Source organism: Pagrus major, chromosome 2 (genome assembly GCF_040436345.1).
Source record: "Pagrus major chromosome 2, Pma_NU_1.0".
NCBI classification, from domain to species: Eukaryota; Metazoa; Chordata; class Actinopteri; order Spariformes; family Sparidae; genus Pagrus; species Pagrus major.
In genome coordinates, this window is record NC_133216.1 from 26686541 (window position 1) to 26703124 (window position 16584).

Here is a 16584-nt window from a genome sequence, read left to right on the forward strand (position 1 = left end):
TATTGTAATGTGTACAGTATTTGTGTGCTGGAGATGTTCTGTGTTTGGAAAGCTGGTCAGTTTCCTATACTGTAGTTATACTTAGTCTGCACCTTTTTTCCTTTTTAACAAATCTTAAAGCCTTTCATAATCATTAAATACATCACAGTATTATGATGTATGAAACATTTGTGTGTATTAAATATATTATTATCCTTTATGCATTAGTAATACTGAAAACACATTTATTTGTGTCGTATCTATCATGCAGGGATGCGACCAAAAGGGCTCCACAAAACAGGATTAAAAACATTTAAAATAACCATAAAACCACAAAACAATAGAACCAATGGGAAGAATTTTAATAAAATAGTAAAAATCCAAATTCAAGAGGTGAAAGGGTTAGAGTCCCACAACCAGATTAAAAATGAAATAGGTCTTATAATGTAGAAATACCGAGGGAGTGTTCTTAGATCCAGAGGGAGGGTATTAAACAGGAACGCAGCCTCACCAGATTTCTTGTGGGAAACATTCAGAACAAATTAAAAAATTGGAGTTCAAACGTCAAATGATTTGGGTTATGTATGATGATCTAGGCTGAATTACGTACAGCTAAACCACTGTTTTTTAACAAGTCAACACAAGTGCATTTTGTGATAGTAGTTCAGTTTTTACAACGTTTTTATAACATTTCAATTAATGAACTTGATTTTGTTATTTTTGTGTTGGATATACATCAATTTCTGCAATACCAATATGGCATAAATAGATATATATCATGCCAGTGGTTTGGATATACAGATGAAGTTAACAGGCCCATTTCACAGAAGATATTTTGACAAGTCACAGGAGGAAAAGAACAGGTTTAAATAATAAAACTAATCATGGCAGAATTCCATTTAGCTACATCAATTTCAGGGTTGTGGTTATGGTAGTGTTGTCATTAACATCTGTACATTTCCTAAAGTGAAAAACTAACATTTCTGCTGTGAAAAAGTCCTGTTAGTGTAAATATTGCTTGATTTGAGTCCTTTTTAGTTTACAAGATTAGTATGGATTATGTTGCAATGCAGTTTGAGTTATTACTGGAGTTTAGACGTGGTAATTAGAATCTCAGCCAAAGAATTTACTTTAAATATTGGTTATTAGTTTAACATATTGAGCTCACTGAGCTGTACTGAGCCTCTGTGTTTATCAGGACAGTGTCAATCAGTGTGAAACAGTGTTTGTTATGCGTTGTCATGCCTTGGTCAATTTTGAAAGAGATCCATTGAGCTGTCTGTAAAGATTACTGGTGCCACTCCAAGCCTTTAGACATGCACAGACAAACAAAGACCTTACAAGAATCCAGGCATATCGACTTGAGCAAATGTGTTTGGATCTATTTTAGTTCTAGAAGCGTGATATATGTTGGCAGGTTCATGTTGCGATGCCTTGCTTCTACACAGGGGGGCGTTAGATGAGCAGAAATACTGTAGCTGCGCCATAGTAAATTTTACATGAGACCACCCACTGCTAACTGTCCTGGGTGAGTCCCAGCAGGGGATTTTACTATGAAGCTGTCCTATTTGGAAGTCAAGAAATTAACATCTTCTCTGCCACTAAGTTATTCATACTTTAAGAAGCTCAAACGGCTCTTCATAACCAGAGCTGATAGTACAAAGACGGTGCGGGGGAACGTACACCTCCTGTTGTAATCCACAGGGGCTCAGCACATGAGTCACATGTAAAGCCAGCAGAGGTGATTATGTCTGTGTATGATTACATACATGTGCTGTTTGCAGCGATGATGTCACAAGTCATAATGCATCATCACCATTACATACTCAGAGGAGCTTTATGTGATTACATAAGCGTAAACTGTAATCAAAGCCCGACTTACTGCAGCATGATAATAGAGAAAGAAAAACATAAATATCGGAGGATTTAATCACGTCATTGATAATCTGTCATACATGTGATGTCAAACAATGAGCGAGCAGTCATTAAGCTCGTGACAAAAGACTCTGATGACTTAATTTTGTCATCTCCATCTCCCGTAGGCTTATGGCGTAGACCACAGCATACAGGAAAGCCCCCTCTGTTCCTGTGGTTTAATAAATAGATGATTTACATCACTGCTCAGATGATTTGGATAAAGCAAACAATGAGTGAGTGAGAGCAGACTGGCTCTGGTCCTCTCTGGCACCCACTGCTGCTGGCAGGGGGTGGTAGAAGCTGACACTGTGCGTGTCTGTGCATTTGCGTGTACGAACTGCAGCTCTGGGCAAAGATGGAAATCTCGTCTATGTTCTTTCTCAATCTTTACTAAATAAACAAATCATGTTCGTGTCATATTGACATGTCTACAAAACGAGTCGTATCACGTTCACATTACATGTTTATGACCTGACCTCCATATTGGAGTTACAGGAAAGAGGCTGCCAAGCCAGTGACCGCAGTTCAGTCTGTGTTTTGACATTTGCAAGAGTGACACTGCCGGATATATTTAAGGAGTCCTCCAGATGACTTCCAGCTATGTCTGTGGCAACAAAACAGATATTTTAAGCCAAACATTGTTCCCCTAACCCTGACCAAGTGGGGTTTGTGCCTAAACTTAACCAGACCACAAGCACAGCATAGAAAATTTAACATAAAGAAATGTAAAGTTTCAACATATACGTGGTTTGCAGAAACGTACATTGCCAATATTCATTATGACGATTTTGTTGACTTTTTTTATTTTTAAAACCTAACTATAACCATCTCAAGTGTTATGAAATCCTAACATCTGCCAGGCCAGTCACAGCATTTCTGCCCATAACTCTGATGGGAGTCATCATTTTGCAATAAGTCAGTATTACCAAAAGAAACAGCAATTTTGCTTCTGACAGGCACAATTGTTACAATTCTGTGCCTGTGCCTGTGCGTGTGCGTGTGCGTGCGTGCGTGCGTGTGTGCTGTTTGTGTGTGTGCAGATGACGTGTATGCATGCACCCTTGCCTTGACATTTGAGGTGCCTTCAAACCCTGAGGGCCAAAGTCGGTATTTCTTGACGTTTGCATATTTCTACGCACACGCACACGCACACACACACACACACACACACACACAAACACATAAAAACACACACACACACACACACACACACACACTGCATGCATGCCCATTCTAAGTCTCTTGTCATGGCCTGTTTGCTAAGTACACAAGCATCAAAACGGATCACTGCTTCACATCTTTCAAGCCATATCCTCAACGTTTACATTACTGCCCCTGTCATGCTGTTGGAGCCAGCTGTGTACTAAACAATAGGCAATCTGCTGCACTAATCAATAGCAAACACATGCAATTAATCAATGTAATTACTTCCTCCTAGCTTCGAGACCTGCAAGGTCACATTGCCAACGCTATATACATTGCAATTAGCAGCATTAGACCAGTGTGTGTGCGTGTGTGAGTCTGAGAGAGTGCACAAGAAGTCTTGAAAGATTTTCTGATATGTCACTTAAAGTGCAGGAAATCAGAAGATCTCAGTGTAAAAGCGTACCAATAAGTGTGTGTGTGTGTGTGTGTGTGTGTGTGTGTGTGTGTGTGTGTGTGTGTGTGTGTGTGAGTACCTTTGTGTGATGAAGTAGTGATAGGAAAGATAAATGAGTGTGTTTGTGTACCATGGACACACTATCCAGTGCTGATCTGACGATCTAGGCACGGCCCATTACACAAACACCATTACTGAGTCTGCGCTCACACAGCCATCACACAGACAGACGTACACACACACACTTAAATGGACACGCGTATATCACATAATCAGGAACATCCTCCCTTTACATCTCCATTGAATTACCTATTTATATACACACACACAGTGGTGCAGGGAGCTGAAAGCAGCGACAACCTTCGTTTTGTAGACCTTCATTAAAAGCAGTGAAGAAGAGAATGAGCGAGCACTAATTGGAAGTGAAACAATGTAGCCCACAGTAATGTTTTCCATCCACACACTCAAAGATCTCTGCCTGTCTGCTGGTATTAACTGCAATGAGTCACACCACACAAGAATCACACACACCCTCTTGTTTGATTAGCTTGAAGTAATTTGTTCTGAACGAGCATGACACACACACACACTTCAATTTTGAGTGACTGTATGTGCAGAATATATGACTTTATAACACACAAAGGACGGGGACATCCTTCCTGTTTGTCCTACCTGCCTTGAGATTCTTTTATGATGATATTGTTTTTTCAGCTACTATCATTTCTTCTGGCACTTTAATCTTACATACAAGGAGGCCGTTTTTTTTCTGACTTCAGCACTTTTTATCTGTTATAAATGAGTCTTTCACTGTGTAGCCATGGCAACCAAGCATCTCCATTCCCTATGTCGGCTGTTGCAACCAACTTTACTGTGCAAAACAATGCGCAGAGCACAGGTAGTGGGAGACACTGTGGTTGTACAGGATTGAACTGAACAGCAAGGTGTTGTGGTTTCATTTAAAGGGTAACTCCACCAATTTTACACTGTAAAGTGTGTTTACAGGGGAGTACTACTGCATATGTGAAAAAAGCAGTAAAAAGCCTTTTGTGGCTCCAGAGGAAGCTGCATGTAATCTGATGAATTGCCCCCAGTGATGTCATTTAGTGGCTAGGTTGCATTGTGGGTAATGTGAACGATTGTGCCACAGCTACTGAGAAAAACTAGATAATTAAGGCCCCATTAACACTGGCGTTGATTTAACTTTTATAGAAGCAGCATGACGCACAGTGAATAAATTGTAGTAATGTGTACCAAAGGTGATGCAAAACAAAAAAAGAAAAAATGTCTGTCTACTGCAGTTTTACCACACTTATCAAGCTCTGCTGACCCTCTTTGACTCCTCAGCAACACACACTCACTGACTGTGTCCTCAGATCAGAGGACAATGGCTGGGAAAGAGTTACTGCTACCACCACTCAAGAGCTCAGTGTGTATGTGAGCGTGTGTGTGTGTGTGTGTGTGTGTGTGTGTGTGTGTGTGTGTGTGTGTGCGAGCTTGTGTGTGTGTGTGTGTGTGTGTGTGTGTGTGTGTGTGTGTGTGCATCCGCCCCGCTTCTCACGGCCTTGAAGAAGAAAAGAGGCCTTGTCTCGTTCCATTAGTGACCTGAGCTGAGGCAGCACCACGGCTCAGCCCAGCCGACTGGAGGACAGTGCTGGTTAGACAGCAGTTACATCCAGGAGCTGGGGGGTGGGGCAGACTACTCCGAGAGGGGAGAGACAGGGCGCAGATGAAAGGAGAGGAATAAGGCGGCGTACAGTATAACAAGGTTATGAGGTGCCAACTGTTTTGATCTGTCATCACATATATCTTTGTATGTAAGTACGGTAAATGTAGCTGACAGTAAAAAGCAAAGATAACTTGAGAGGAGAAGTTTTGGGAAACTTGCTCATTTGCTGTCCCCCTTTTTTTGTTTCGATATGAAGCTGACAAAGCATAAACACTGGGTGAAGCAGGGGTCAACAGCTCCATCCAAAGTAAAAATAAAAAAAAAACTGCTTTATGAGAACTTCTAAAACCTGCTGATTAACATGTATCCCTTTTGTTCCATAAAATAGGGGCATTATGCGCTAAAGTTTTTCTTGGCTGGACACAGTGACCCCAATAAAACCATAACCATGTTGTTTGGATACCTCAGGTTTTGTACTGGTTAAACAAACAGCATATAACTTGTTGTTTAGTGATTGTGAGAGTTGTTCTTGGCAAGTCTTTTGCCTTTGAATAGAGCCAAACTAGCTGTCTTTATGCAATGGTAAGCTAACCATCTTATGGCTGTCGCATATTTAACAGGCAAATGTGAGAGTGGCATCGAACTTCTCATCCAGGTCTCACCTAGAAAGCAAGCAAATCTCCAAAAATTACAATATTTAGGCTGCAGATTGGGTTTTCAGGTTTAGCTTCCACATGCAGTTGGTGGGGACAGCCTATTATTCTGACTATTTGTCCAACAGCCTGTTATCAGAATAAAACACACACCCATTCCTGCAGTCAGTGCAGTGACTGCTGGCCCGCCCATGGTTCTGAAACGGCAGGGCTTTGCCCCTGATTGGCTTCCTTTCTGGGGCTATACCGAACAACATTTCACAAGATTTTTCTGTAACAGATACATTTCTAATGTTGGAATAAAGTCATTATAGTTTTAATAATAATAGTAATAGCCAGTTGGAGACTGAAATTTTGAGAGAAAGGAGGTTGGGGGGGTGGTGTGGCACCCCATTGGCAGCAAATGTAAGAGAATTTTAAGGCCTGTGATTGAATGTTTCTTGGCACCTTTGGAGCTGTAGTTAACGTTTACCCCCTATGGACACAGGAATCAGATATTTTTAACAGAATCCGTGGCAGTTTCATTTCCATTCAAGCAGTAGAAGTGCTCTCACTGTGAGTCAGGAAAAATAGTCTGTGAGAAAAATAAATGTGATTTTTGCTTGCAGAACCAGGAGCACCCATAGCTTCTCCCACTATGGGAGACATTCAGAAAGCTGCCTCGGTCCAGTTTATGGAAATACTTTTTAATACATTTTTTTAACTTCTGACATCCATTCAGTCAACGGCTGGATGAAAAGAAAGAAGAGTCAGATCAATAACAAGAGACAGCAGTCGGAATCCTGGGAGACAGAAATGAAACGAAGATGGAGGTGAGCGTAAAAGATACAGAGATAAATTGAACAGATCAAAAGGTCATAAGAGGAGTGATGGAAAAGACAAAAGAAAAAACAGCAGTTATTTGTGAAAATCTCAAGAGCCACCACCACCAGGAGCCGGAGTAATATTATATTACTTTATTTATCTTTTGTACAATGTAATTACAATACAAATATGTAGGTTTAAATACAAAAATTCTGTAAATAAAGATTAAAAATAAATTCCACTGGTTTGCTTTGTTACCATCACTAAACTATGGTTTTACAATCAAGTTTATGAGGTCATTTAGTTTGCTTTAACGCGGAACACAATTAACCTACATTTATAATTTGGAGGGCGTGCAAACAAGAGTCGAGGGCTAAAATATATTTTCATTGAAATAAAAGCATTGATTTCATGAGTGAATCAGTCTTGTCTTGTAGAGAGAGGAGGGTAGAGAGAGCAATTCGGACTTTGTTTGGTGGGGAAGAAAATATTGATTTGTCCGAAAACAAAGGACAAAACCCTGGGAGGATCAGAGACGGTATAAATCAAGCCAGTGGCACATAAATTTCAGTTCTCTGAGAAGGCAGCCTATCAGATGGGATCGCTGCCACAGGAAGAGGCCCAATAAGCTAATTAAACTGCAGGGAGTTAATGAGCAGGAAACTTAATCAGTGGCAGTCCATATCCATACAATTCAATTGCTGAGGAACATGACAGCAGCATCTCTGGTCAGATTACAGTTTTTTACAGAACATATAGACAAAACCTGTTCGCTAAAATGGAAAAGCCCTTCTATAATAAACATCTCTACTTTGTAATGTAGCATCTTCTTGAACGGACCTGAACTTTTATGAAACATGCCAGAAACTGCAAGTAAACACAGAAAAGCTTTGTTGTTGACAAGTTTGAACTCTATAAGGAGTTGCACATACTTTGAAAAAATCTTGTTTATGAGACTGCAGTTATATAATAAGCGACTTTTTCTTTCTTTTTTTTTTAAAGAACATGATCAAATGTGTTGTTTGTGAGGTTTAAGGAGATGAGGAACATGATGCTTGACACAAAAAGATGTAACCATGGCACAGTGCTCAGGCTACGTGATGAATGTGTCTTTGTTCTCAGTTTTTTCACACACTCTTATCTCTTTACTCATATCTTTTCTCATCCTCCTCTCATCAGACTTCCTCCGTCTCATTTTTTATTTTTAAGATATAACTCCATTCTCTCCTTCAGTCTCTCACATACAGGTTATCCTTCCTTCTTTCCTCTATTCTTCTGCTGTTCCATATTTTCTCTTCCTCTTAATCTGTCAATCAAATGTCCTTATTAATTCTGCATCACACATATATCATTTATTACTCTCTGTTTTTTGATTTGCCGCTTCTACAACTCCGGTCTATGTCTGCTCGTGTTCCTCTCCTCTTTTCACCTCTGATCATCGATCCCAAATGAGTGCAACTGATACAGTAGTACATAGAGGAGAATACACAATCATACTGTAAGTGATGACAATATACCCTGTGTTTGAACACATTAAAGGATGAATTTATGAATGTTGGAATGTAGTGCATCATTTTGTCAACCGGTTGCACAGTGTTGTAGAGTGTTTTTGTGTTTCCTCTGAGTTGAAGTTCCTTGGATTTGTCTGGAGAAGATGGAGTCCAAAGGACTGTTGTGCTGTATTGTCCGGAGTGTCTGTGTGCTGGATATCCTGAAGTGAGTTCCAGTAACCCTTTAAGGAAGGCTTTAACAACAGAAATGGGCTACAGAGCCAAAGTGAAGCCTCACCAGCAGTTAAGTGTATACTTGAGGGCTAATGGGTGGAAAAACATGCTGCTATATACATTTACTGTCTCACATGTTTCACTACACACCACTCCACTGTCAGCCCTTGCTATTTGGTTCCTGTACCGCGACTCAGTTTCCCTCTACTGCTGCTCAATCACATCTGTTACCCTTCTGCTAACTGTTTCCCTCCTCTTTACGATTCAACAAATATAAATATAGGGGATGAAAAACGCTCCTGAAACACTGCTTTAAAAATTTGATTTTTAAGTATATATAACTTGATAAAAATAAAGAAACAAAATACAATAAATAAAATAATTTTGGCCATAAATCTCTACTATTAGTCAGTAAGTCCTTTTGTGTTGGTAGGGTCGGCTCTTACATCATTGGCTAGTCCTTTCAGGTGTCCAGACTTGCTGTGCTTGGCTAAGATCACAATCAGTCTGATCATACGTCAACAATTCACTTCTCTGCTCCTCTGCATGTGTTGTAATGTAGCCATATCTGCTCAATTCTCCATTAAGAAAAAAGCATCTCATGGGTTTGGAATGCATCTGAGTGGAGTCCCCTTTTAAAGAAAGACACCACTGAGCTGTGTCCCCCCCCCCCTCCATATGGTCCTCAGGGGGGCACGTACAGTACATCCAGGGGCTTGCAGCAGGTAAAGTAAAGCCGGAGTGGAAAAGTGTAAGCAGGAAAGAGAGTTGGCTAGCGGGTGGAGTGAAAGGATTCAGTCCATCAAGTCTAATGAGCAAGCGACCTGATCGTCCAATGGCAGCCCAGCAATATGCAAACTTCTGTTGGAGTGTAAAGAAAGCAATTAAGATCATAATAAGATTTACTCTCAGAGAGCTTTAGGCAGGTTGCTAGGCCGCCACCGGTCAGATGCTAGGCTAACTTTCAGGACCGGCATCCTATTCTAAGCAGAGATGCTGGAATTAGCGCCAGGCTTTCTCAGGCTTCAATTCAAGGGCTAGAGCTACAGCTTTGGGGGACCAACTCTGACTTAAAGCTCAATCTCAAATGTCTTTTGAAGATTGTTGGAAAACGGGTTGGCTGCTGCAGCTGTTGCCTTATTTCCAGGCTGCTGCTGAGGCGCTGGTTTGGCCTCCAGTGCGGCCCACTTGGCCTCAAAACGATCATCGTCTTGGGAGGCGCTGGCTGCCGGAGCTGTTAGCTGGCTGCCCTCTGGCGGCCAGCTGCTACTGCTGCCACAATTACTGCCACTGTTGGAGGTCCCATTCTGGAGGTCCATCATGATGCTGCTGTGCGGTGGGAGGCCATTAATGGCTGTTGATAATGGTGGAGTGGAGGAGAATGGCGGTGTGGAAAACCCTCCAGTATGCCCAACTGCACCAGGTGCTCCTGGGTGGGGATGGTGCTGCCCAACTGTCCCGAGGGCCCCAACTTTGGGTCCCCCTCCAACCGAACCCATGGCTCCACCTGCACCAGATGAGCCTGCAGCAGTGCAGAAGACATTAGCCACCATTTGCGATGGTGTGATGCCCACCACAGGCACACTGGCGTTGGGATAGGTCATACTGCTGGCCAGGCCTGGCATGTAGGTCTGCATGGGCACGAATGCCGGCTGGACAGGCTGGCTGGCGAACATTCCGACAGGCGCTGGAGTGGTATCGAAAGCCAAGGGGAACGGCTGCATGGAGCTTGGAAGGGAGCCCGGGGGCCCAGGGAGGGAAGGCTGGAGCATGGGGGCCCCAGACATGCTCGGACCGGACATCGTGGGGATGGACATGGAAGGTAGAGACATGGGGGGCCCTGACACTGGAGGGCCTGGTATTAGAGGAACTGATGATATTGACATGGGTGGGAGGGGCATTGGGGCTTGACTTGAGAGTGCAGAGGGACCAGAGATGAGAGGTTTGGACATGGTGCCAAGGGAGAGAGGGACAGTGGACACTGGGGCGGCTGATATGGCTGCCTGACTGGACATCTGCTGACTTGACATGGAGGGTGGTCCGGGGATGGTGGGGATGACGGGGCCTGGAGGTGGGGTCTGTTGAGCCTTGACAGCCTTGGAGACCTCCTCCAGCCATCTCTCAGCCTCAGAGGGTGTGCGCCTGTGTCCACTTTGCATCTGCATCTGCATCTGCATCTGCATCTGCATCTGCATCGCCGCGGAAACCGCAGGAGGAGAGTGGAGTGGAGGCTCTGGCTGCACCCAGGAAGAAGTGGCTGGAGGGATAAAGTTAACGATTCAGAAAAAGTGTAATCATTTCCTCACCACTGAGCTCTGTTCAGAGTGTGCACTGTTTTGAAAAAATCAATATCACTATTGATCTGATGCTTACCCTGAACTGGTGCAGGTGGTGGCGGCAGGACAGGGGGCACAGTGCAGGTTGGAGGACCATTTGCAGACAGAGTGGGGTTTGAGAAAAGCTCGTCCGATGGCTTGGTGAAGGAGTCGTTGATCTGACAACACAGGGCGTTGATACTACCATCTCCATCACATGGCAAGCCCATTTCCATCTCTGGTACAAGCAAGAAAGGGACACACAGAGGGGAGGCGAGGTCGGAAAAGAGAGAAAAACGATGGCGAGGAGGAATGGGAGAGGAGGAGGATTGAGCAGAGGGACAAACAAACAAAAAGAGAGAGAAAAACGATTAATCATGTGTGTAACAGACCCAGTTAGCATCAAACGCAAAGAAACTGGAGCAGATGAAGACTTTGATTCTGGCCGCTATGACCTACAAAGCATCAAAGACACAAGATTCTCAAGACAAACATGGCATTGTGCTAATCTGGGCCTTCTTATTAAAAATAAAAAGGTTCATACAGGCCAAGATCAAGTAGCATCATATCCTTTTTACATTTTAGCCTGTTATGTCATCGCCTTGTGTGTCTTGTGCACAGGGATGACTCAGACAGAGGCAAATTTGGCTTAGCTTATCCATGTTTTAACCGACTGTAACTGATCTGACCAGTGAGGGATTAGGCGGCATAATGTTCCCGTCTGACTTTGGTTTGGACTACAGCTTTAAACCTCTACAGCCGATATAAATAGATATCATATCTAATTCCCTCTTCCTTGTCCCCTGGTCCCTCCCTTCACAGACAGAGGAATTTTGTTTCTGCTCTCTTCCACTCCCTCATCCTTCCTGTTTTTGCTTTCCCAATCCATGCTCTGCATGCACAGCTGTCCAAAACACTTGACAAAGAGGAGTTTGATGACATTTTGACATTGTGATAATAAGTCGCACATGCAGACGAATGAATGAATGGAGTGAGATTAAAGTAAAGTAAATTAAAAAATGTTTCCCACAGATGACTCATTGTGGCTCAAACATCCAATCTAATTTGTGCTGTGTCTATTCTAATAAATGCATTTCAGTCTCATCTGAGTGCATTGTGTGGCAACAAGCTGCGTATCATATTGGATGCAGAGGGTGCTGGAGGCGTGTCCAAGGTCTCCCATTAAAGATTCCTCTGTGCTTTGTTCGGCAAAGGCTGACCCTGTGATCCTTCTCTTTCCCTGCTCTTGTCAGTGTCCCACAGAGTTCAGACGCACTCACATGTGTGTCTGCATGTGTGTGTGTGTTTCTCTCAGTGCAGGTTTTAGGGCTGGCAGAGGGCTTGCTGAAGGCTAACCAGGACAGCTGATTGACCGCACAAATCAATACACACATTGTTCAGAGAGTCACAAGGGAGCAGGGAGGCAGTGGAGTTGGCTGCTAGTGTGTGCATCTGTGTGTGTGAGACAGAAAGAGGAAGAGCACTGTGCATACATAGGATTCACGCTACATCAAATTCAACCCTGCTGGATATATACAAGAACTAAGAGAAAGAAATGAAAGGAGCGAATATATATATAATATAAGAAATGGAGTGGGAGCAGGAGTTGAATGTTGTGGTTTAGTATTCCAGTCAGCGGTGTCCCCCAGTCAACTCTCTCATCTCTCCTAATGACTGTAATCAGCCTTGCTACTGAGCGCTATGATCCTGTGGCACCACACAGAGTGGGTGTGTCTCTGTGTGTGCGTTCCTGTGCGTGTATATACCTCAACCTGTGAGGGGTAAGTCAGTTATTCTTAATTGTTTCTAGTAAAGAATGCTTTCGGAGCCGTACATGCCCAGCCGTCATCGCTGGCACTGAAAGCAATAAGAAACAGCACTTCACATAACTGCTTTTCATCTCGGCCTACATTCAATGGAAGAGGAGCATCGGGATTACACTGAAGAATTACACCATGTCTGTATGAAAACATGAATATAAATGCATCTGAGATTTGCTGAAGGTTTGTTCTTCACTGTGATTGCACAGACAGCTTTAGATGGGGGTCAGATGCTCCAATCATGACGCAAGTGGAACCATGATGCATGGTGTCCCTGCAAAGACTTTGTGTTTGTGTAAGGGCAGTAGTAATGTTCCTTGACTTTGTTTGAAGACACAAAAAAATTACATTTGCAAAATCATTCTAAGAAATGCATATTTTTTGCAGACATTTTGATTCCAAGAATAAATTAAGTGTGGACCATTCACCGCTAAAAACAAGATCAATGTTAGTAAAAACTAGCTGATGTCACGGCCAAATATGATCCTTCTACGTCCACAAGTTAATATCATCGGCCACCAATATGATTTAGGTCCTTCTCTGTTTACAGCTAGTTAAAATGCTCCTATTTATTTATCTCTGCCAGGCATTTTCTAGTTCATGTTATATTTTGTATTGAATATCAGATTTGAGAAATTATTCTAGTGTGATGTGAGATAAGTTTATCAACACGCTTAATGAGGTGAACTGTCTGCGAAACCTGCCTCCTGCTGCTCAACCAGCAGTAGGTAGTTTAGTTTCGCTTTGTTTCATCATGCCATCATTTTCTAAATGCTGCATTTTCCAGTTAAAACCTGAAATTAAATTTAAGAGATCACTGAATTCTTGCCATTTTGGGGGAAATTTTTTATCAAAACTAATAAAATGAAGCCCATTCCCTCTAAGTGACTGTATAAAAATGATTCAGTTGGGAAAGGGACATGTACTATAGATTTCACTTTATAAAACAGCAATGCCCTCCTAAGCAAGACCCTCACCCTGATGACCAAAAAATCTGCAACACCCTCGCCCAAATATGTCAAAATAATATAAATCAATAATAATAAACAGTATTGAATTGGTACAATCTGTTTTACCATAAATGTCAAATAGGAATTGCATATGGTGTAACTTAATATAAAAATGGGACAATAATTTTCAATAAATCGCACATTAAAGGTTGAATTAGTCAATACTCAAGTTATGGAACAAAGACATAATTTTTGCACAAACAGCTACTAAATGCACAGTTACTCAACTTAGTGAACCAGGCAGAAACACCAACTCTGTTTCTGTAGATGGGCTCCAAATAATCTTTTTATTCATTTATTTCAAAAGGGACGGCTGAAATAAAATCTAAATCAAGTTCAGTCAAAGAGTAAACTTTGAAAATAAACTAAAACCTTATTAACAGTGTTTCTGCAAAAGGTGTCACAGCAGCAAAAGGTTGGGATCCCGGTTAACAGAAGTTAGGAGGGTCAGAAGGTCAGCAGGTCCCTTCACCAACACCTGTGAGTCTAACATCAAGAACCTCTCAGCTCACCAGGGTTCTTGGTCTGGAAGTCGGTCTTGCGTTGCAGTGTCGACGGCAGGTCGTTGAGGCGGAGCGACAGCTGCCTCTTGAAGGGGGAGTTCTTCTGGCTGAGGGCAGGGAATCCCCGGAACGACCCCTGACGCACCAGCTGCTCGATGGGCGCGTGGCGACGAGGGATGGCGTGAGGCCCGCCTGGTTCCGGTCGCTCCATGGGGGATGCTGCACCTTCGGGCGGGGAGGCGGTGCCAGGTGGGAGGGCTGGGATTGCACAAGGTTGGTCTGGAGGAAGAAATGGGATCGTGATCATTTGAGATTGCTGTGCAGTGCACTTTAAACATTTACATAAAAAACGGTGTAGGCATTACTTGAAGGACACATCTGAGTATGTGCACAAATTTTGAAATATTTTCCTACCTTTTTTCTTGTCCGGCAGCTTGTCATCTCGCTCGCTGCTGCTGCCCTGCTGGCTGCAGGAAGAGTTGGCGCGGAAGGAGCCCTCACGCACAAATGAGGTGCGACTGGCATCAAAGGAAGCCGTCACGCCGCACTCTTTCTCCCTGCGCTGCTTCCTCTCCAGACAGGCGGCAAAGGCACAGCCAACTGCATGGCTCAGCCTCTCTCCCTGGTGAAGCAAAATACATAGATACGACACACAGTTTAGAAGTCATATACCGTCAGCTGTATTGAATGTGTGTTTTTCTACAGAGGCTTTATAATGTTTATATGCAATAAGCGTGAGTGTTGCTCATGTAACCTTCAAATCACGTTCATACATTCACAGAAAAGTACAGCGGTCACGGTGAAGATCGGATTAGGGCTCAATTATCACCCTCAAATCTCTTTCATTGTCAAACGTCAACATGAGTTCACGCTCCGAGGCACAGAGTGCAACCAATTCCAGCCTGCCTTTTGCAATTAATTTCTACTTTCCACAACCTCTCGCTCTCACGCCCTGCCTGTCTTTCTCTGCTCCTTCTCTCTTTATAGACAGCCATGACTGCTACAAGAGAGACAGTTGAGTTCAAGATGAGCCTATAGAGATGTAGAGAGTGTGGTGGAAATGGAGACAGACAGAGATGGACAGATAACTCCACAGGCTTCTGTCTAATCCCCTCTCCTAATCCTGCAGGTCTGTGCTGCGCTCTCCTCCATCCACATTAATAATCCAACTCAAAGTCTAATCTGATGAAACCACCATGGGGTTGAAACTACAATGTACCATGACAGCACTGGTTCTACTGCAGTTATCTTTATATTACAACCTCCTCATCCCAAGGTCAGTCAGCTGCAAACAACAGAGGTTAGAAATCACAGTAACTACAACAATAATGCAGTGAATCCATTTCATGTGTATAAACTGCCTACCACAGCTGAACTTGAGACTTTTAACTTGTGATTTTTCTTGTGTATAAAATCTAAACAAAGGTAATCGTTTTTATTTGGTCTACATTTTAGACGTATTCTCATTGATAAATTGCCTACAGGAAATAATGAATTTATAAACACATTTTCAAGAGAAGAGAATTGGTAAACTGGGGAGTAAGTATTCAAGCCAGTGGACTGAATTTATCATTTGCCATAAGTGAAACAGCAACATGGTTCTGGTTCAAGAGTAACAAAACCTCATTCAAAATCCAGTTGACATTTGTAACAACATAAATGACTAAAAATACAGACTTGAAACAGAGTTATTCTCCACTGTGTGCCATGTGGTTCACTCACTAAAACATAACAGTCAAATATTATTGTATATCCTGTAGTTCTGTTTTTCCTAGCCTGCCTAAAAAAAACACCATTACCCACAATCCCTGCACTGGTCAAAGGGACGCAGTTAGTTCGCACATTTTTGGACACGCTACACAGTCCCCTACAAGGCTGACTGGTCTCCAAATTACGAGTGTCGATTTGAGGATTTTGTTCTAGTGGGAACTCGGCTGTGATGGAATGTAAGTATGTGCCTTTATTCAAGTACTGTAGTTAAATACAATTGACCCATAGTATATAATATACATATATAAAATATATATGGCTATATAATTACTTCTGGGTGATTTTTACAATGCTGGAACTCAGCTCAGCTTAGTTAAATTCATGAAGGTTTCAACTTCTAATAGAAACTGCTGCAGTGAGGCCAATTTGTCATGACCATTGTCCCCTGGAACACATTAGATTTTTTCAAAAAGACAGATGAAAGAAATACTGAATGAGAGATCGTATTGAGCTACTTAAGATAATGGAACAAAGCTCAGACATGACGTCTGGACTTTGACTATCTATATAGAAAAAATCCCTGAGGGGCGGATAGAAGGTTAACTGCCCCCTCACCGAGTCTTTGAGAGCCATGAAGCAGTGGCACATCCACCGTCTGGTAGTACCGTCTCTGCAGATGTAGGAGAAGGCCTTGTCATAGTTACGATCAGGAGCGCAGAATGAAACCTTCTCTATGGTCTGGTCCACAATGAGGTCCTGAGAGAGAAACAGGGAAAAAGAGACCAAGAGGTCAGAGAAAATCCGCTTTGGCAGCTCACACAATACAGTCGGGTCGATCCAAATGTTCCAGCAGGTAGATTGCATCAAATCACATGTGACGGGG

General features: G+C 42.7%; 1 protein-coding gene across 2 annotated transcripts in view; it reads right to left on the bottom strand.

The window, feature by feature from the left end:
• Window positions 1-6751: 6751 nt before the first annotated feature.
• The window catches only part of numbl (NUMB like endocytic adaptor protein), a 63891-nt gene continuing 54058 nt past the window's right edge, over window positions 6752-16584 (bottom strand). For both annotated transcript variants that reach the window (XM_073480573.1, XM_073480566.1), the window contains exons 5-9: window positions 16317-16457; window positions 14406-14613; window positions 14001-14270; window positions 10717-10896; window positions 6752-10600 (exon numbers count right to left, since the gene is read on the bottom strand). In XM_073480573.1, coding sequence (XP_073336674.1) covers window positions 9414-10600; window positions 10717-10896; window positions 14001-14270; window positions 14406-14613; window positions 16317-16457 — 1986 coding nt within the window. In that variant the 3' untranslated portion in view covers window positions 6752-9413. The remainder of the gene's footprint in view (window positions 10601-10716; window positions 10897-14000; window positions 14271-14405; window positions 14614-16316; window positions 16458-16584) is intronic.